This window comes from Actinia tenebrosa, unplaced genomic scaffold, assembly GCF_029948245.1.
Source record: "Actinia tenebrosa isolate PJP-AT-01 unplaced genomic scaffold, QUT_ActTen_1.0 PGA_scaffold16__25_contigs__length_10494907, whole genome shotgun sequence".
NCBI lineage: Eukaryota > Metazoa > Cnidaria > Anthozoa > Actiniaria > Actiniidae > Actinia > Actinia tenebrosa.
Genome location: NW_028292576.1, coordinates 5,738,021 through 5,755,826, shown reverse-complemented (window position 1 = coordinate 5,755,826; position 17,806 = coordinate 5,738,021). Strand labels below are relative to the sequence as shown.

At 36.8% G+C, this 17,806-nt stretch overlaps 2 protein-coding genes across 2 annotated transcripts; one reads left to right on the top strand and one right to left on the bottom strand.

The window, feature by feature from the left end:
• LOC148910652 (uncharacterized) lies at nt 1–9,707 on the top strand. Its single transcript, XM_089031053.1, has 6 exons — nt 1–21; nt 370–575; nt 1,096–1,571; nt 1,742–1,912; nt 2,859–2,915; nt 7,107–9,707. The coding sequence occupies exons 1-6, from the start codon at nt 1–3 to the stop codon at nt 7,343–7,345; spliced, it is 1,170 nt and encodes a 389-aa protein (XP_088887179.1). The 3' UTR covers nt 7,346–9,707.
• Nucleotides 9,708–13,228: 3,521 nt separating this feature from the next.
• LOC148910651 (uncharacterized) lies at nt 13,229–16,101 on the bottom strand. The gene is made up of 2 exons (XM_089031480.1): nt 14,143–16,101; nt 13,229–13,676 (listed from the first exon to the last, which is right to left on the bottom strand). The coding sequence occupies exon 1, from the start codon at nt 16,005–16,007 to the stop codon at nt 14,157–14,159; it is 1,851 nt and encodes a 616-aa protein (XP_088887606.1). The 5' UTR covers nt 16,008–16,101; the 3' UTR covers nt 13,229–13,676; nt 14,143–14,156.
• Between the last annotated feature and the right edge of the window lie 1,705 nt (nt 16,102–17,806).

Genomic DNA, 17,806 nt, shown 5'->3' with positions numbered 1-17,806 from the left:
ATGAAGTACTTGATTAAAGAGGTGAGAATTTAAGATTGAAATGCTTGTTAACTAGAATTGTTTCATTGACAGCATTCCAGAATCCAAATACAGTACAAGGAATACTATTCGTATTATAAAATTATGTAAATTGCTGCAGAGTGATTATTTTCTTAAGTAAAATGAAAATGCTTGGTACAATTTTCAATTTGCTGGAATAAGGAAGTTGAAGTGCCTATGCTATCCTAATACAGTACTACCATAAACCTGCTTCTAACCAAGATCTACATTCACATCATGCTTTTTTCTGGCAAAAAGCAATTCATCATGCTTTGTTTATCAGTATATTCTCAAGTATTGTAAATTGCAATTATTATTACTTTTTACTAGGTAAACACATTAAAGCCTTCGCTACAAAGCTGGACAGAGCTTGTTCAGTACACACAAGTTAGGCTCATTATCTTCAACAAAAGAAGATCAGGGGAAGCATCAAGACTGCTTATCAGTGATTACAAAAACAGACCATCATGGAAAGCAAGTGGTTGTGAGGCAATAAAGAAAACGTTAAATCCTATTGAAAGACATCTCTGTGAAAGGTACAGTAAATCCTGTAATATATACAACTACCTGGCCTGCTACTAGTACTTGCATCATGTGGGACAGCATACAAATCTTATCTAGCTACAGTATGGTAGAATTTGACATTGTCAATAGGTTGCTATCACATGCAATAGATGTCACTTCCAGTAATAGCTGCATTTTGTATGGCTTTTAGAATCTTGGAGGTTGTCTTCATCTCATTTTCCACTTTTATGTGGTAGAAATAGTCAATACTTCGAGCACTTATTTTGACATGTTTTGACTTAATATCTGATAGTTGCCCCTCAGTCAACCTCTTGTTTGCCCCCAGTAAACTCCAAAAAGTCACATGTTATTTTGGCTAATGCATTAATTAAATTACATGCTAAACCACATTTGTGAACAAATTGCGAGCAGATCGCGAGCACTCGGTGCGCAAAGATCGCGATAAATGTACACATGCTTCTGGGCTGCACTGTATCTTATACAGTATTAAATTCCTCTAATGATTTTTAAAAACTTTCTTTATTTCTTCAGTCTGGATTTGGTGCAAGTGATTGGGAAAAGAGGACGGAAAGTGCCTATCATCCTTACTAGTGATGTCAAAAATGCAATTGATGTCTTGATTTCAAAGAGAGAACGAGTTGGGGTGTCGACAAAAAACAAATATGTCTTTGCAAGAGCAAACCAGGATTCCCAGTCCTATGCTAGAGGATGGGAGAGCATGAAAAAAACTCTCAGTTGTGTTGGAAACTTAGAAAGGCCAGAGCTAATTACAAGCACAAAATTGAGAAAGTATATTGCTACTGTGGCTCAGGTAGGAAGCCTGACAGAAAATGACATGGATTGGCTAGCAAGGCACTTAGGGCATGACATTTCAATTCACCGCCAGTACTACCGACTTCATGAGTCCACTCTGGAGCTGGCCAAGGTTAGCAAGTTGTTGCTGGCTGTAGATGCAGGAAATATAGAAAACCTTGTTGGAAAATCTCTTTCTGACATAAATATTGATGGTGAGTATACATGTAGGTGAAAAACTTGGATAACTTTGCATGGTCTATTGATGCTTCTTCACTCTCAAAATGCATCTGCTATCCTGTGATTGCTCAACGCATGCAATGATACTTCAACTCAACGATATTTGCCTTCCTAACTCAAACCTCCTCAAACTCCCTTTCCACAGACATTTCAGAAAGACCAAAAAATACCGGCTTTGAAGATGATGACAGTGATGATGATAATGATGACATTGATGATGAAGACAATGTTGATGTCAATGATGTTAACAATGAGGATAGCAGCTCTAGTGGTGACATTGAAGACAACACTGATGAGGACATTGATACAAATCAAGGTAAATTTATTGTGCAATCAAAAATCTATTATTGACTGATCATTCCATGTGCAATATGGGTGACAATTTAACTAAGGTTACTGTAGGTCTTCACTGGTAAAATTTATCTAAAATAAAATGAATCAAAAGTTTCTATATTATAATCTTTGCTTTTTAACATTAAAAAAATGTTCGAAAATTCACTAGTTATTTTTCAAAACATGATTTGAAGGGATAGAAAATTGTGTACACATATTTGTAAACAAAACATAGTTACACAAACACTGAACTTGCAAGTTCCTATTTGGAATTTGGCTTTCCACTGCCACCAGTAAAATTATAAAAGGTATCAAAATAATGATATTTTGAACTTCGTTCTCCCAATAATTATGAAAATTGCAGTAATATTCAATCTAAATACACTGCAATACACATCCTTGTGCCATTTTAAGGAATAACACCACAACCATTAGCAAAAATAGCAGTCACCAAAAACAGCAATTACCACAACATAATTAGCTTGCAGATAAAAATGTTTGAAGTTGCAAATAATAATATACATACATATAATAGCAGTGCATTTTCATTCAACTTCAAAACATTGCAAAAAACACAAAATTTATATTTTGATTGTCTCAGTAAATGACCTATGCAAATGAAAAGAAGAGATTATGTAAGTTAATAATGCTTATATAGAAGAGATAACTAGCTAAAAACTAGTGTGAGCTGCGTCAGTGTTTCTAATGTTCAAGCAGTAATGATATAAAGGTAAATTATTCACTGTCAATAGATGAAAAAACTGACGTTTCGGGCGGAGTTAAAGTCTTTTCACAGCCTATAATTTACCTTTTTATCATTATCAATGTATGCAATTAAAGTAGGAATGCAAACAAAAAGACATTTTCTTTGAACTTTTACTTAGATTTCTTGCAGAAATACAAATGTTCATCATTTTTCTGTGTTACAGATGACTGTTATGAAAAGCCAACAAAGTCAAGAAAAAAGGAGAAACCAAGAAAAATAGGTAAGCTTTGCAAAATCGTTTTATTATTTATGAAATATAAAAAAAAGTTACGTAACATTTGACCTTGCACCCTGAAAATACAAAGCGCGAACACTAAAAAGCAAGTTTAGTTTTACTGTTTTAGTTTCAATTAAGGACGTTTCCTGATAACTAGTTAATTTTCATGCGAGATTTTCTTCGTAAGGACCTTCGATTCAGAAAATAATAATGATAGTGCATATAAGCAGTTGTTCTCTGACTTGGTCATTAATCCATTGTTCAAGAAAAAACTGCATCTGCTGAACTAAACTAATACTTACATTCCATCTTATCTGTTGTAAACAATTTCAAAATGTTAAAGGTTTAGATTTACTTTTTTCACAGTCTGAACCTCTAGTTAACTTCAATATTGAATCTCTCGATTGCTTAAAATAAAATGAGGAAGCTTCCCCTATGAGATTTTAGGAATGTTCTGCTAGTTGACAGAGTGTTAGCAATTGCTGCTTGAATACAGAATAAAGAGGTATAAAGGAAATACAGTAGTTGGGTCATGCTATAGGATCAAATAGTAACAGACTGAAGCTCTTTGTAATTTGAACTGTCTCTCGTGGCACCGAAATGTACATGTACCAGCTGTCAGGGAAATATTATCGATTGATATCCACCAAAACTCGATTTTAAATTTTCAGATGCAAGTCTTGTTGGTCGAGTGTGAATGGGAATCGCAGTATTCACATGATTATAGTCACTTCACTAAATCACTAGTTTGCTTTATGCAAATTTGGACATTTCTTGAAATGATCACGACAATTTCTCTAGATAATGGCAATTTCTCTACACAATCTATGGTCCTTTCAATACATAATACTGACTGCCTCTAAGATGTTGATAAATCAAGAAAGAATAAAAACAGAATGTACATACCTTAAGTGATACTTGTTCAAACAATAATAGTTACATAGCTAATGAAACAATCTCATACATTTCAAGACATTTTTCGATCTATGCGCGTATTTAATAACTTTAAGATGCAAGGCATCTTGGGATACCTTGTCGTCCTCTGCTTGACACGCGAGCCTTATAAGAGATATCATAATGCCATAATGCCAAATTTATATAGATATTTCACTGTGTAATAAATTTTTGATTTCGTGATCGTGGCCTAAGACAAAGACACTATAAGAAAGCCATAAAAATATGAATCATTTAAGGTAGTACCGGATCTTCAAAATTCTTCAATGAATTTTTTTTTAAATTCTGTCATTTGAAGTTCATTGTTAGGGTATTCAGATAATGAAAAAAGAGAAGGGGGTCGCCGTATTGGTTATCGAGATATAAGGCTTCAAAAAGGAGGGATTTTTCAGTTTTCCGCGCATTTTTGCCGAAAATCTGCCTCCTCTTATAAATTCGAATTACTTGAATTGATTTAACAAAGAAAAACAGAAAACTGCTTTAAACTATTGGTGTTGAGTCTAGAAAACATATCTAGATAAATAATCCATCCAATCTTTTGCAAGTAGTGTGAAAAGTTAATTCTAGAAGCAAAATTGCTTGTAATTCAGCGCAGTTATATGCGTGTGTAGTTGTAAAAATGTTGAAAATTCATGACAATTTTAACTATGATTTTTTTTCTTTCCGCACTAAATCCAAAGAATATAATATCTAGCTCCGAATGAAAAGAAAAAAAATGGGGCTATGAGCTACTAAATCTAAGTTTTTGATCAAAAAACACAAATCCTGTCCGCGCGGGACTGGGTTCTAGTACATTAACCTCCGTCTGAAACATGTCAAATCGTCTTTGTAATCTACAGAGAATCTAAGAAGTATTTCAAATTGATTTTGAGAATAACCTGTCAAATTCATTTTTTGTTACTCCATTTTTATAAAGTTATGAATTTGTTGTTTTGAATCAAAAGATGAAGTCAGGCAATGATAAATCTAAGCGTGTTTTGAAAACGATTCATTTTTGCCTCAAAAGTTTCATGAATTAGCGAAATAAGTTAAGTTATAGAAAAGGATTCAACTTCTGACATTATTTAAATCAATTTTAAAACAGCGCAAAAAAAGGGTAAAAAACGAGATACGCGAAATGGATGCGCAATAGCAAGGGTCCGGAACTACCTTAAATCGGCGTTCTCCACGTGTGTTGGCAAGATAAATATGGCATCGTGGCATTATCATACGCCACTGGTATATGATAAGACAATAAAAATATCTTTTAGCTTAATTCATTATTAAATAAGTTAGAGAGAAGTCTATTTTGAAGCCTATACTTTACTTCATAATGCCATATTTATCGTGCCAACACACTTGGACGACGTGGAGAAAGCCGTTTGTTGTTAAATTTCAGGTTAAGAAATTTAGATTCATAACGTTCTAGAACGATTTTTTTTCTGCTCACAGATGGCTAAACAAGCTGTTAATTCTTAAATTTACTGGGGGGGGGGGGGGGGGGGGGGGGGTGAAGGGTTTAGACTTAAAATAAGTTAAAATACAATAAAATGTACCTACTAGGAAAGTAAACTAACCTTCGCTCGTTCCCGATGCACCCATGTCGTCCTTCCGAACTCCACATACGGCAGAAAATCGGCCAGAATTGAAGCGAAATCCAACAAAGGTTTGTTTCTTGTCAGACAAAGCCAATAATTCTCTATTAAAGGTCACTTTTTGTTTAGTATTTAACAGTAAATTAAGACAAAGGTCACTCTTCGTTTCACTCGAGCTACTGTTGTCAAAGCGTGACGGGAGTTTGCTTGCTCACCAGATGATGCTTTGCTAATCCAGGCACGTGACCAAGTCCGGCAAAGAGTCTATTTATTTCATAGACTATAAAGCCCTGGCTAAACGAGAATATATTTTTTTCATTATATTTCATTTATTCTTTTATAAATAAATAAATAAATATATTTCATATGTTTTATACATTTAGAATTATCATAACTAAAGAGAAATTTATTCGTATGTTGCTACTTCGTAATATATAGTAAATTCATTTAGTTATTTTTATATACTTAGATATAGTGCTAGATAGGTGTCCCCAGTTAGTTTACTCACATGTAAACTAGGTATTATTGACACATTAATAAAGTTTATTATTATTATTATTATCATTATTATTATATTTTACAAATATGTTTTTATCGATAAATAAGTAATTTGTACATATATTTGTTATTTTATATTCATAATCTCTTTATTAACGTTATCATAAATTTTATTATTGTTATTATTATTATTAATAGTTAATTGAATTCTATTATTAAATAAATAAATATATATATATATATATATAATGGCATTGAGATAATAATAATAATAATAATTATTATTATTATTATTATTATTTTTTAATTTTTATTTTGATATTATTATTATTATTATTATTATTAAGCTTTGTGAAACTGACGTTTCGGACGTTAGTCCTTCGTCGGAGTAAGAGGAAAGAAAAGATGAGAAGGGGTGAAACCGCATGCATGTTTCATCGATGTTTCTAAGTTTAGCCACATGCGAAAGTTACTGCGTGCAACACATTTTGCTTCCAAGACGCAAAAAATGTATTGCTGTGCGGCAGAAACATTTTATGTTTCCAAGACGCATGGAAACATTGTTTCCCAATGTTTCCTGGCAGTTTTGCCACCTTAGGAAACATTTAGGGAAACAGGTTTCCTTGTTTAGCCAGGGCCTAAAGCTGGTTATTATTTTTTCAATTTGGTAATGTGACGTCAGCTGTGCTGCATAAATTTTATTACACTGAAGATAAACCAAGAAAACCATGAGCAGGTTTTTATCAACTTCCTGAATTCCACTTAAACTTTTTCAGACCTTTTCATCAAAAACAAATACCTTTTTGGTAATATGTCGTCTTGAGATTTTGGTGATTCATTATTACTAATTTTGAAGAATTTTTCGCTGGTTGTAAGTTAAAACTTCTTAGAAACCGAAAAAAATAGCCAGGTCTTCCTTCCCGGAAGCAAGAAAATGATCAGTACACTCAATAAAAATGTATTTATTGATAACCTGACGTTTCGAATTTGGGCCCTTCACATAACATCAGTTTTATATCAAAACCGGGTGAAACTTTCGAGCATTGGCATCCGGCATTTTTTCCTATATTATTTACAACTATTTTTGGTCCATATGTTAAGTGTATGCTACATCCATAATATCATTTAATAATATAATCACATCATATATATTTTTTTCGTTTTGCAGAAATAAAATGCAAGCGAAAAGAAAAGGGAAGAAATCCGTGGTCTAAAGAGGAGACCCAAGCTTTAATAGCCTACTTCGATCGATTGATCAGGGATGAAGGTAAAGCTCCCAACAAATTAGCATGCGAAAACTGCCTCAGACAAGCTGGTAATGCATTGAGAAACCGGGACTGGAAGGCAATAAAATACCAAGTAAAGTTTTTGGTCAACAAACGAAAAAAAGAACGAGCAAGGAGATGAGAAAGTGTAAGAACGAACAAGTTGCTCGTTATTTTTTCCTCTCGTTTTTGATGAAAACAAAAGGGTGAACAATTACAAGTTTGAGATTACTGGTAGAGGCAAACGCTAAAAGCGTGAAACATTAATAACTAATTCGGCACCAAATAACCCAATGGAAGACAAAGGATTTTGCAGAAATTAGTGTCATTGTAGTTAGCTTTTGTTTTATCTCATGGTTATAATGTTTGCACTCTGTCATAGCTATATGAGACTGCTTCATATATTCCAGAATAATTGGCTATGGCCCCTCCCTAATTCCTAATGGTCCATCTCTAGGGTTCTTCATCATACTTTCATAATCCACTATCCGATCCCCGTAACAGGGCAGAGAAGTTGACATTTATTAATATTATTTATTATCATATACTTATCCATAAAATACCTTATATATCACTCCTTTTCGAAAAACTGATTTTTACAATAACTTAACAATTTTCTCGCGCGCTGATTGGTTATTTTTTATCATCAATAAGAGGACAGACAGATAAAGCTGACGTCAACGAGCCTGCGCTCTTTCCGTTAGTTGTTTTGATCAGAAAAAAGGAGAAGTTTTTATCGTTTTTGTTATTGTAAAAAACAAATTGACAACAGATTTTTATGTGTCTGTCCTCTTATTGACGATAAATTTCGCCATCACATTGTCAAAGTAGTGAGGATCCACGAGGCGTAAAAACAAAATGTTATTTTGACATGTGAAAGCATCGTTACCATGTATATTTAAGCTATTAGTTAGTTATAATAATAAAAGCTTGTTAAGTTGATTTTATGGATAATTATATAACAAACAGAATATTACATGGGCGCCTGGAGGTTTTCTTTGCGCTCACTCGTGAGTGATCTTTTCGACACTCGAACATAAATTTCATATCTCCTCGCGCCCATGTAATATCCTTTATTTATTTCGCATATATAGGATGGGCTATGTTTCAGAGTATATGCATATGCAAAGTCGGTTTGTAAAATAACAATAAGGTTGCGTCCATTTCCCTTTGAGCGTGAACCGCGATCACTTTTCGCCGTTCGAGTTCGAAAAACTTTGCGTTTCCAACTGCATGTCGAGACGTTCCCACCGTAAAAAAATATGATAACCTGTCAAAACAGATGAAAATTAGCCAATCAGCGATAAAATGTGGCCGGGACAAAATCTAAACTCGTTAGGCGTGCCATAGAAACTCGACGTCTGGCCCTTGGAAACGCAACTTTTTATCATTAATTGCTAGTGTATTAGCCTGGGTCTTAATGATGTAAGAGAGAAAAGAAATCGGTAATTGTATTGTCAAAGTCTTATCTTGTCGGCCTTGCATTATCGTACCATCTTACAACGAAATGGATTTTTAGTTTTTTTTAGAACGGCTTCTAAGCGTGTCACTAGAGCCCAAAGCGAATCTAATCTCAATCTCGGGTAAGGCGCTCTCTTTACATTTTTACGCCTGATTCGATAACGACTGAAAATGTTATACATTTATTAGTCGATAAGTGAATTTGCACGACAGTAGTTATTACGAGTTGCGCTAACTTTCAAAGTGCATAAAAAACGGCCTTTACAAAGTCGTCATTTATTGTTATAGCAAAAAGAGTTGGTGTTCGTTTTCTAATATATATTCTTCACTTCATTGATACAGTATACTTCATTGGTATCATTACCCGGGTAATTATAGAAAATCGCGCTGATTGGTCAAGAACTTTGGACTTTTTCTCCATAATCACCTACTAGTCACCTACAGGTGATTATATAGGAATGCGCTCGCTTCGTTTTTTGCGTGTTCCTCTTTCGGAGAAAAAATTAATTTTAGAAAATAAATCAATGCTTTCGAATAATCACCTGTGAAATGATACTAAAACGATTATTCATCTCAAGCTCAGTGATCATCGGTGGATATTTACCGATAAGCGCCTCACCTTTACTTAATTGGTGAATAATTGTTAGTACATTAATTCCCTGATTGTTCAGGAGGATTTAAAATATTTCGCCATCATTGCATTGGAGAACAACGAACGACCGAGCAATCCTTTTTTAGGAGGGGGCACAGGAATTAAGGAGGGGCTCATTAATTTATTTACGAGTGGAAATGGGGGGTCACTGATTTTTTCTTGTAAATATATGATTTTAGTAATATATTTTTTTATCGGTTATGTAGTGGTGGTCATTTAACCTTTGAGTCAAATATGTTTTTATAGCTAGTCCTTTGGTCGCACACCTCCCCTCCTAAAAAATTTTTTGGATTTGCATCTTATATTAGGTTTAAGTAATTTGTAACGTATTCTTTTAAAATTGCATTGCTACCATTTAAAGCGCTTTATCAAGATGTCATTTGTCACTACTTTATTGTATGTTTGAAATAAAATATCATTTGTTCGTTTATTCCTGTTGTCATTGTTGACCTATCCAAGCTTATTCAGAAGATTATAAAATTATAAGAAAGGTCAGTTTGGTGCATAATAACCATTCCGGCATTGCTGAATGCATCAAAATTAGGTCCCCCATTCGACGAGTGCATAAGAAACAGGTCCCCGCATTGCTGAATGCATCAAAATTAGGTCCCCAAATTGACGGGTGCATAAAAACCAGGTTCCCACATTGCGTAATGCATCAAAATTAAGTCCCCAAATTGACGGGTGCATAAAAACCAGGTTCCCACATTGCGTAATGCATCAAAATTAGGTTCCCAAATTGACGAGTGAATAAAAACCAGGTCCCCGCATCGCTGAATGCATCAAAAATAGGTCCCCAATTTGCCGGGTGCACAAAACCAGGTCCCCGCATTGCTGAAAGCATCAAAATCAGGTTACCCAAATTCTCGAGTGCATAAGAACCGAATAACAATCTGAATAATGTCTCTGCAACAGCAAATTCTGTGGGCTCCGACCACAATATTATTTAAAAACTCTCTGTTACGTTTACGCCTTACGTTTAAAATAAATAGAGGGCTTGTTCGTTCCATAGTGGACAGAGAAAGCGCGGAGGAAAACGATTCCTTGGTTGAGTTTCAGTACCACGCGCCAAGCCGAAATAACTGAAATTCCCCGAATACTGGTTGGTTTCTCAAGTACCAAGTCACTTTCAATGATAACTGCAAAAAAGCACGACTGAGGTCCCCACATAGTACTAACAGTACCAGTTCGTCCTAATTAGAAATATTAGGTCCCCACTTTGATAAGTTTGAAATGTGCAACTTTTAAAAAAAAGGAAATCAAACGTTTTTTTGCCGAAATTGCTTACCTTTAACTTCCTCCAAACCACTGCATACCGTATTATTATGTTTAATGAATGGATTCCAATACTCCCCACTTTGTGGGAAAAGACCAAAGTCCCCACTTTGGGGGTTTGGCAGGAATGAATGAATGAATGAATGAATGAATGAATGAATGAATGAAGTATTGAAATAATAAATGAGTGAATTGAAAGATTAGAATACGATGGATGAATAAATGAATGAAGGATTGGAACAATGAATGAATGAATACATAAAATAATGAATGTATAAAACTAATGAAAAAAAAAAAAAAGAGATTTCAAGCATAATTAGATTTGTCCCCCACTGGGCTCGATTTTCAGGTATGGTACTTTCGGTGCGCCTGCGATCCTCTGAATAAGGAGAGGCTTGGCACGAACGTAAACTTCAGCTGAAACTGGGCCTACCCTCTTCCCACCCACTCCATAAAGACGTTACATACGACAGCAATACTTCTTTTTACAATAACTTACAAATTTCTCGCGCGCTGATTGGTTATTTTTTATCATCAATAAGAGGACAGACAGATAAAGCTGACGTTAACGATCGAGCGCGCGCTCTTTCCGTTGGTTGTTTTGATCAGTAAAAATGAGAAGTTTTTATCGTTTTTGTTATTGTAAAAAACAAATTGACATCAGATTTTTATGTGTCTGTCCTCTTATTGACAATAAATTTCGCCATCACATTGGCAAAGTAGTATGCGGATCCACTCGGCTACGCCTTGTGGATCCACACCACTTTGACAATGTGATGACGCAATTTATTGTCAATAAGAGGACAGACACATAAAAATCTGATGTCAATTTGTTAATCAAACAAAGCCATCTAATCACATTCAAACATTCAGCTTTAGTGATCATATAGGGAAATACAAATCGGAGGAGGGTTGGAAATAGGCAAAAAATACCGTTCACCATAAGGCTGTCCTGAATTATGAAAGTAGGTCATGGGGACAGGAGAGAAATCTGGTACATGTTTTGTTGTAAATGGAAGTTGGATGATGGAGGGGAGAAAGGTGAAGTATTAGTTTTGCAGATATGGAACATTCGCTTCCATGAATCAAAGCGCAAGCTCTATGAACTGTTGGTTGTCATCGAAGCCACCTTGGTTGAATCATTTAACAAAACATTTGCAATTAGTTGCTTATGTCATGGCATCTAACTTGGCTGTCGTGTCTTTTTTATTTTATTTTCCTGAAAAAAATAAAACCAATAACCAAACCACCAACTTTTTGTTACAATCAGTTTGATGAAAGTATTTTCACCCCCAAAGCAGCCATGAAACGAGTACACGCGGAATGTTATCATGACTTTCTGGGTGTGATTCCTAGGTGAGAAGCATTATGAATGCCCCCTTCGGCATTTGCCTATTCAAGCGAAAAATCCTAGGTTTCGGCCTCAGGTTCGCTGTACCAGTCAGTGCTAGACGGATTTTTTTCTTGGTTTTTCCGTACCAACGCGCCACCGAAGCTTCCCTATACAACATTGCCGTCCAGTACCAACAGTCGTGGAGGTAATTATTTGACTGTTTAACGTCATGTTTACGGGCTTCGCTCGATTCTTGGCATCGTTTTAAGATTTATTTGGCCGTGCATGTGTGTTTGGTCGTAGTTCAGTCCAGCCCCATTTTTGGTTTCGGAGTTCATATTCACTTTGCCATGGACTCTAGTTTTTCGTTGTGTTTGATATTTTCATGTCCGCGGTCCCGACACGTGTGTTTGCATGGTTTAGTTTCCCTAGTAGTTCAGTCAAGCTTTGTGTTTACTGTTTATCCTGTTTAGCTCAAATTTTTATATCTTCAAGCAGTCACCGCTTTACTCGCTTGTCATGGCTGCACCGTAGTTATTACGGTTACTAGTTGTTATGTATTTATTAAACCTGCACGTTAGTAGATTCGGCATAGTTAGATTTTAAGGGTTATGTATAACATGTTATGTATTACATGTTTCGTTGGTCTGGTCGTGTGTCGGCCTTTAGTTAAACTTGTGGTCTGGTCGTGTTTCGACCGTGTTTCGGCAGTTCGGTCGTGTGGCGACCCTGAGCTCGGTCAAATTTATTGTTCGGTCGTCGGTCGTGTGTCGACCGTAAGGCCAACTAAACCGTGATCGGGTCTGTGTCGACTCAGATTCGTATTCTGGTCGTGTGTCGACCGTTAACCTATTCATGAGGGCCATCTACTGCCTTGCTGGACCAGAAGGGCAATCTAAATCAACCCCCCCCCCCCCCCCCTATAACCTGTCTTCGGACGGTTCCTGGTCCGGCTCGGCTAGCTTGTACATTTCCCTCGTTCAATTTTCACAAGTGTCAATTGTTTACATCTGCGTTTGTTTATGGAGTTATGCGTTCTGACCCTCTACGGCCACCCAAGCAAAATGGGATGCGACTGGGAGGGAAAGCCCACTAGCTGGGCCGGAATAATTTGCGGATACAAAAATTTCCGGATACGTGTGGACGGGGCCTAATTACCATGTGCTGTCAACCAGAGAGAGTCCGATTGAAATGTGAAATGAAATGTGAGATTAAGCTGTTGAACATTTTGCGCAAGACAGGAAATGACGTCAGTTTATACCAGCAACAAATAAAAATACAATCAAAAAAGAAATTTGTAGCAATTCATTTTTTTGGGTCTTTATTTTTTGATTAGGAAACGTCTCACAACTATTTATGAAACAAACATTTCTAAAATCAGAAAAATAACTCAAACGTGTGGCAATTTTCTTCCTATTTCTTGGGTGTGTCCCCAGTTGTAACATAAACAATCTAAAGATCAATATATATCTATTATTTCTGTTCTTTTGGGAATATAAAAAACAATCTTGTTTACCACGAAACATGCTACAGTATGTTGTGGACGTGAGAAACTGGGGTCAAGTTTTGAGTGACGTCATAAAAAGGCTTTTGATGATAAGAGTTTGAGGGCGAATGTGATAATAACATTTGTTCTATTTCAATTTGAAATATTATTGATAGAGCTCGAAGCATTGCTTCGTTAATTATGTAAAGTTTTTACAAGGCTGAGTTGAACCGCCCTTGTTCTGTTGATGTCAATCAGCGTAATGCCTGCAGAGAGAATAATATGATTGGTTAATGTAAGAAAGTATATGATTGGTTGATAAACGAAATGATGTGATTAGTTAATATGAGAAGGAATATGATTAGTCAATGTAATAAATGATCGGTAAATCAAGAACGAAATGATTGCCTGATGTAAGAAAGATAATGATTGGCTAGTGTAAGAAAGGATATGATGGGTCGATACAAGAAAATATGTATAAGAAGAAATAAGATTGGTCAATGGATGAAATGATTGATGATTGATGATGATGATGATGACGATGATAATGATTGATGATAATAATAGATGATGATGATGATGTTGATGTTAGATGATTACTTCATAATGGCTTCCATATTTAAGCTTTCTGATTGGACAGTGTATCTCTCTAGTGTTTTTTTATTGGTCATAAGCAAAAGCCATTTAAAAGTCATAGCGTTCTTAGAACACAGTAATTGTTGGTCTACTCACCTGTGCATATTAGATTAGTATTCTATATACCCAGCAGGGATTTCATCTCTTTTCGTAGTTTTATAGTTCTGGCCGTCATCTATTTGGTATTCTTCTCTTTCTGGGTATGATATATAAGATCTTGGTATATCAGATCTCATCGATTCTCCTCCCATTCCACCTCCCATTTGACTTGATCCTCCTAATCCCGCCATTCCATTCATTCCACCTCCCATTCCGCCTCCCATGCTTCCACCTCCAAGTGATGTTCCAGCGAGGTCCGACAGTGAGCTTTGCCCTCCTCCCATTCCACCGAGGTTCATTCCAGGATTATCCGTGAAGGACTGGGTTCCACCCACCTCTGGCCCTCCAAGGCTTCCCCCTGCAATGCCGGCAAGGCTATCACCATTATTTCCACCGTTGTCACTGAATGAAGGCGAGAAGTTATCACCTCCAAAACCCTTGCTTGACATGTCACCAAAATCACTGGCATGGTTCCCTTCAAGTGGATTCGAGTTTCCTAACCCGATGTCATTGAATCCAATATTGGAGTCTCCGTTGCCATGGTTTTGATTTGGATGAACGAAGATGACAGAGTCGCCATTGGGCCCAGAGTTAGCATTCGAGAACATTTGTCGTTTTTGGATTTTCTTTGCACCCTCAACTATTGCCCTGAGGCTGACTTTCTTTTTTTTGTCATTTTTGGGAGTTTTATCTTCTTCTGGTTCTTCTTTTGGTTCTTCTTGATTTTCCGATTGTTCTTGTTCTTCTGGTTCTTCTGGATTTTCTTGTTTCTTCTGTGAAGTTTCATCATTGTCTTTGCTACCTTTTGGAGGTTTATCTTCTTCTTCTTCTTCTTCAGGTTCGGGTTCCTCTTGCTTCTTCTGCAGGGTCTTGTTGTATTTCTTAGGAATCCTTGCTCTTTTCCATTGGCCATAGGGATGTACAATATGAGGCTGGTGAATGACAATCGGTGGTCGATGGTAGATAGTTGGTGGTGAGCTCACGTGGACTGCAGGGAAATGGTTGCCGGCGTTAATGATTGGTACAGGGGGTCCTAAATGGACAGCTGGGACATGAGGTCTGACATGAATGGCTGGGACATGTGAAGGTACATTAATGACAGGGACATGAGGGCCAATATGAACTGCTGGGACATGGGGACCAATGTGTACAGGGGGGTAGTGTGGTCCAACGTGGATAGGTGGCGTGTGAGGGCCAACGTTGACGGAGTGTGGGAAAGGATGCCATCCATACCATTGTCTCTTAAATCGTCCTGCTTGTGAACCCAGATCACGCCTAGATCTGTGGTAAGACCTTTGGTATTGACCACCAGGGATACCAGACCTTCCATAGAACCCTCCGCCGTAACCATAACCAGGGTAGGCAAAGTGTGGCTGATGAAAGACAATAGGCGGTTGGTGATACACAGTCGAAGGGGATACAACATGAACTGGGGGTCCATTTAAGGCGTGGACCGCGGGAAGTGGTGGAGTCATGTGAACAAATGGTGAATGTGGTCTAACATGAAGGAGAGGGGCATTAGTCCCAAAATGAAGACTTGGTACCCTTGGACTAAGATGAACAGCAGGCACATGTGGTCCAATATGAACTGGGGGCGCATTTGGCCCAATATTTACCGGAGGACTATGAGGTCCTAAAACGGCAGTGTGCTCAAACGGATGAAATCCTTGTAAATGAGGATAGGCGATCACTTGTAGTTTCGAAGGACGGGCTTGTACTTTGACTCCTTCAGTGTCAGCGTTGACAACAAGTTCGGGTGGTTTCTCATGGACAGTATAGCCATCGGGATTTCTTCTGATCCTCGCAGCATTTGACAATAAAAACAATGTCATAAACAGCCCCAAACTCCCAAGGGCACCCATCGTTTTTGTAAAAATAAACAACGTTGTTCTTTCCCTCTCTTGTAAACAACAGAACCTCAAGAGTCACAATATCCACAGCCAGATCAGTCTACGAAACTGCAACTCGATGATCTAACACAGAAGGAATGTGGAGAAATGATTTAATGTTTGGTCATTGAGAAAGACGTGGCGCTTATTTGTGTTTGAATTGGAGCGATTGAATGCTGGTCGGCTGGAACAATAACTGCACCTGCAATAACCAATTGAACCAACAGGTAAAACCGTTGGATCGTTTCCTTTCGCACTCTGATCGCTTGACTTGATAGATTGAGGTCAAAACCTTAAACTTTATCAATATTGCAACAGGAGTTCCCTACACGATCAGTTTTAATCATTCACCTAGAAAATAATTTTTTCTCAATTTTCTTTCTTTCTTTACAAAATTAACAGGTCGAAGTAAGTCAGAAATATGCGCTATCATTACCAATTTTTAAGCAGGCCATAAAGGTGTCGATTGACTGAAGGTTTGATAAGGGAACGTCAACTTTTAGATAAACAATGTTTTGTTTTTTTCTAATTTATTAATAATCTTGTATCTATTAAGATGTTTTGTCTTGGCAATTGTAGAATTAAATTTTTTTTATAACAGCGTTCCATTTTCAGACACAATAGAAATCAAATCCGACAGGTCTTTTAGACACAACAAACATTGTTTCGTAAAAGTAAAAAATAAAAAAAGAAAACACGGGCACATGCGAGGGGAGGGGTTCACTCATAAAAATATACGAACGAACAAACGAACGAACGAACGAAAGAATGGACGAACGGACGAACGGACGAACGGACGAACGAACGAACGAACGAACGAACGAACGAACGAACGAACGAACGAACGAACGAACGAACGAACGAACGAACGAACGAACAAACGAAAGAACGAAAGAAAGAAGGGACAAATGAATGAATTAATAAATGAATGAATAGATGAATAAAAGAATGAAAAAATAAAAGAAAGAAAGAATACATGAGGAAAAGGAAAAATAAATTATTTGAATGAATGAACAAATGAGAAAGCTTAGATTTCATTATTCTACTTTAGTTGCTTTTCTCATTCGGTAAACCTGTGTTTTATGATTTAATAATACTCATCTGCACAGGTTTAGCCTCGTTTACTACAGCGATGTTTTGAAATCCCACGGGCTTTTCAGGAATGGTATCTGTGAATAGATGACTTATACCAAAGGCTAAACCAGTGCAAATGAATCCGTGGTCTCCCAAAATAGCAAATACTAAACTGGGCTCGGTCGTACAAGGGTGATACTGAAGCGCTATCCTTTGGAAAAAATCAGTATCCAGTGAATAAATCTATAAGCGAATGCTTTGTTCACCAGAAGTGAAAATAAACTACAATTTTGGTTTCGTTACCTAGCAACCATAACTATGACAGTAGCATTCTCGTTCCCAAACCCTTCTCAGTTGCTTTGTAACGAGAAATGTGCTGAGAAGGGTCTGGTAACGAGAATGAGACAGTGGGAGGATGTTGATCTTGTACGTTTAATACTCCAGTTTCCATTTCTTTGTTGCTCAGGGTTAGCCTCGACTTACTGTAAAATATTCATGTGTTCCAGCCAAGGTCAGTGGAATTTCAAAGTGTTTGCATTGTTGAAGTTGTGTGCGTTCTTTACTTTATCGTTGGTATTTGTGAAAATTTAGACACTGATACGAGGCTAACCCTGAGTAAATGAATCTGTAATCAAGAAACACAGCGGTAAAATTGGAACTCGAAAAGGCGTATTAGGAATCTTGCTAAGGTTGTCCAT

Coding starts and splice junctions, on each gene's coding strand:
- LOC148910652 (XM_089031053.1), top strand. CDS start 1: ATGAAGTACTTGATTAAAGAG. Junction 22..369: donor TGAAGTACTTGATTAAAGAG/GTGAGAATTTAA, acceptor ACTTTTTACTAG/GTAAACACATTAAAGCCTTC. Junction 2,916..7,106: donor GGAGAAACCAAGAAAAATAG/GTAAGCTTTGCA, acceptor TTCGTTTTGCAG/AAATAAAATGCAAGCGAAAA.
- LOC148910651 (XM_089031480.1), bottom strand. CDS start 16,007: ATGGGTGCCCTTGGGAGTTTGGGGCTGTTTATGACATTGTTTTTATTG.